This window comes from Aureococcus anophagefferens (genome assembly GCF_000186865.1).
Source record: "Aureococcus anophagefferens unplaced genomic scaffold AURANscaffold_7, whole genome shotgun sequence".
Taxonomy (NCBI): domain Eukaryota; class Pelagophyceae; order Pelagomonadales; family Pelagomonadaceae; genus Aureococcus; species Aureococcus anophagefferens.
In genome coordinates this window covers 322,529-325,908 of record NW_008705567.1, presented here as the reverse complement: position 1 = coordinate 325,908, position 3,380 = coordinate 322,529, and the positions used below count along the sequence as shown (strand labels likewise).

Sequence of the window (3,380 nt, the reverse complement as noted above, 5' to 3'; positions counted from 1 at the left end):
CTTTGGGGGGCGGGGGGGAGCAGCGCCCCCCGCCCCCCGCCCGCCGGGGGGAGAAAAGCGGCGCGCCCGGGCGGCCGCGGCGGCGCCGCGCGCTAGGCGTCGTCGTCGCCCCAGCCGCCGTCCTTGGTCGCGCCGGCGTCGTCGGAGTCGGAGTCGTCCCACGCGTCCTTGACCGAGTCCTGCTGCGACGCGAGCGACACGAGGCTCGCCGCGGACGCGATCTTCGCGAGGTCCGCCTCGCGGTCGGCCTGCGCCGTCGCGTAGGCGTCGTCGAAGACGCTGTCCGTCGCGGGCTTGGAAGCCCACTTGTCGACCTCGTCGAGCACGGGCGCGGGCAGGTAGTCCGCGCCGAGCGACGGCGTCCGCCGGATCGCGTGCGTCCGCACCTTGGCGAGGTCGTAGGCGAGCTTCTCGCCCCGGAGCGCCTCGACGGCGCCCCGGTTCGCGACGCCCGCGGCGAGCGCCCAGGACAGGAACGGCCGCCAGATCTCCGGGTCGGCCGCGAGCGTGCGGACGTCGCCGAGGACGAGCGCGCAGCGCCGCGCGCGCGTGAGGGCGACGTTGAGGCGCCGCCAGTCGGCGACGAAGCCCAGCTTGCCCTCGGCGTTGGCGCGCACGGTCGACAGGATGACGACCTCCTTCTCGCGGCCCTGGATCGCGTCGACGGACGACACCTCGAGGCCGACGGCGGCGCAGTCGACGCCCGCGTTCCGGAGCGCGCGCCGGACGGCGCGCACCTGGGCGCTGTAGGGGCTCAGCACGGCGATGTCGGCCGGCGCGAGGCCGCCCGCGAGGCACGCGCCGACGGCGCGCGCGACCGCCGCGGCCTCGTCGTCGTTGCTCTTCGACGCCGCGTCGTCGCGCTCGCGGCCCGGCACGTGGACCAGGGCGAAGGGCAGCGCCGCCGCCAGGCCCTCGGCGCCGACGGCGGCGCCCACGGACCGGAGCACGCGGTCCTCGAGCGCGCGGTCGCGCGGGTGCACGCCGTCGCAGAGCCGGCCCGCGTAGACGGCGTCGTTCGCGAACGCCGAGAGCACGGGGTGCATGCGGTACTGCGTGTCGAGGAGGTGGGGCCGCACGGTGGCCAGGAGCCGCGTGAAGAGGGGCTTCGCGACCTCGCCCTGCTTCGCGTCGAGCACCGTCGGCGGCAGCTGGCACTGGTCGCCGACGAGGACGAGCTGCGTCGCGCGGCGGCAGAGCGGCACCTGTGTGGAAATCAACCAGTGAGCTGGGACGTCGGGGCCAAACTTCTGAAATCTCTAGCTCGGTCAAATCGAAGTCGATTCGGCTGATTTTTGGACGAATCGATTGCTCTCGTCGAGTTCTCGAAGCACAGCGAAATAGTCTGGTCCAAACCGTTCGATTACGCGCACATTGAAGTCGGGTTGAAGATTTGATTTCCACACAGAGCGGCACGACGCAGACGGGCTCCGTCGCCTGCGCCGCCTCGTCGACGAGCACGCGGTCGAAGTGGAACCGGTCCAGCAGGTCCGCGCCCGCGCCGACGCACGTCGCGCAGACGACGTCCGCGTCGCGGACGAGCGCCATCTTCGCGTCGTACGCGGACCGCGCCTGGGCGGGACGAGCGTGACGCGACGTCGCTTCGACGCGAGCGGTCCGCGCGCGCGCGTCACGACACACCCATCCTCGCGTCGAGGCCGCTCCGAGAGATGATCGCTCGTCCAACAATCAGCCGAAACGAGCGGAACGCGGCCGAGATCGGAGCCTTTGAAGTCGGGAAGGTCGCGCGCTCGTCCCGCCCCGGACCGCGCGCTGTCGCCGCCGGGGCCGCCGTGGCGCACGTCGGCGCAGTAGCGCAGCAGCTCGGGCCGCACGGCCTCGGGCTGGCCGAGCCGCGCGAGGCGGAGCCGGCCCCGGCCCGCGCGCGCGAGGCCCTCGAGGAGGTTGTCGACGGCGACGTTGCTGTCCGACGTCGCGAGGATCTTGCACCGGCCGCGGCCCCCGCCGCCCGCCTCGGCCCAGGCCGCGAGGACGGCGCAGGCGACGCGCGTCTTGCCCGTGCCCGGCGGGCCCTGGACGAGCGTGAGGCGGCCGTCGACGGCCGCGCGGACGGCCGCGCGCTGCGACGCGTTGAGGCCCTCGGACGCGGCCGCGACGGCGCCGTCGTCGACGGCGAGCACGCGCGCCGCGCGGAACGCCGGCGACACGAGCGCGCGCCGCAGGTCCGGGTGGGGCGCCGCGAGGCCCCGCGACCCCGGGGGCGCGTCGACCGCGAGCGCCGCGAGCGCCTTGACGACGCGCGTGTACGTCGTCCGCGACGCGATCTTGTCGACGCGGCAGCCGCCGCCGCACGCGCGGAGCACGCCGTCGACGCTGGGCCCGTCGCCGCCCGCGGGCACGGCGAGGACGAGGGGCCGCCCGAGGCACACGTCCATCTCGCCGACGATGCCGCCGGGCGCGCCCGTCGGCTCGAGCCACCGGACCGCGACGCAGTCGCCGGGCCCGAGCGCGCGCTGGCCGTCGTCGGCGGCGGACGACGCGGACCCGGCCCCGAAGGCCTCCTCGACGACGACCTCGCCCTTGCGGTGGCTCCGCCGCGCGCGGCCCATGAAGCCCAGCGCGGTGCCCCGCGCGAGCGCCTCGCACCGCTGCGACGCCTCGGCGACGAACTCGGACACGGCGAACTGCGCGTGCTCGAAGAAGTACTCCGTGCCGTCGTCGGCGCGGGTTTCGTCGCCGAGGGACGCGCGCGTCGCGTCGCGCAGCGCCGGCACGAGCTCCCGGAGGTCGCGGCAGCACGCGCCGCCGCGCTCGAGGATGGGCCGCTGCGGGATCGCGCAGAGGAGGTCCGCGGCGAGCCGCGGGTCGACGGCGCAGAACGCCGCAGCGTCCGCCGCCGCGCAGAACTCGCCGCAGCGGATGAGGCTCAGCAGCGCGTCGCGGCACTGGCCCGACGCCACGCGGCCGCCGCCGAGCGCCGCGGACGCGTCCTTGAGCGCGTTGTAGGCGCCGCCCGGCGACCCCGCCGCGGCCGCCTGGCGCGCGCGCTCGCAGAGCCGCTTGGCCTCGGCGCGCGCCTCGGCCTTGCGGTCCGCCTTCTTGGGCTTCGGCGCCCGCGCCGCCGCGGCGTCGCCGCCGGCGCCGCCGTCGCCGTCGCCGCCGCCGTCGCCGCCGCCGCCGTCGCCGCCGTCGCCGGCGGCGCCGTCGGCGTCGGCCTCGCGGTCGCGCGCGTCGCCGTCGTCGCCGCCCCGCTTCGCCCCGCCCCGCTTCCGCCGCCCGCCGCCGGCCTTGGCGCGGCCGCCGCCCTCGCCGCCGCCGCCGCCGCCGTCGCGCGGCGGCCGGCCGCCGGCCGCGGCCGCGGCCGCGGCCGCGCGGCGCCGGTTCGGAGGCACGTAGGCGCCGCTCGGCGACGCGCCGGG

The 3,380-nt window shown here is 77.2% G+C and overlaps 1 protein-coding gene across 1 annotated transcript; it reads right to left on the bottom strand.

Annotated features, from left to right (window-relative positions):
- Window positions 1-515: 515 nt before the first annotated feature.
- Window positions 516-770, bottom strand: AURANDRAFT_16793 (hypothetical protein; the record flags this gene model as incomplete). Its single annotated transcript, XM_009037785.1, has 1 exon — window positions 516-770. A coding segment is annotated over one exon (255 nt), but the record flags the coding sequence as incomplete, so codon positions are not given.
- Window positions 771-3,380: the final 2,610 nt, after the last annotated feature.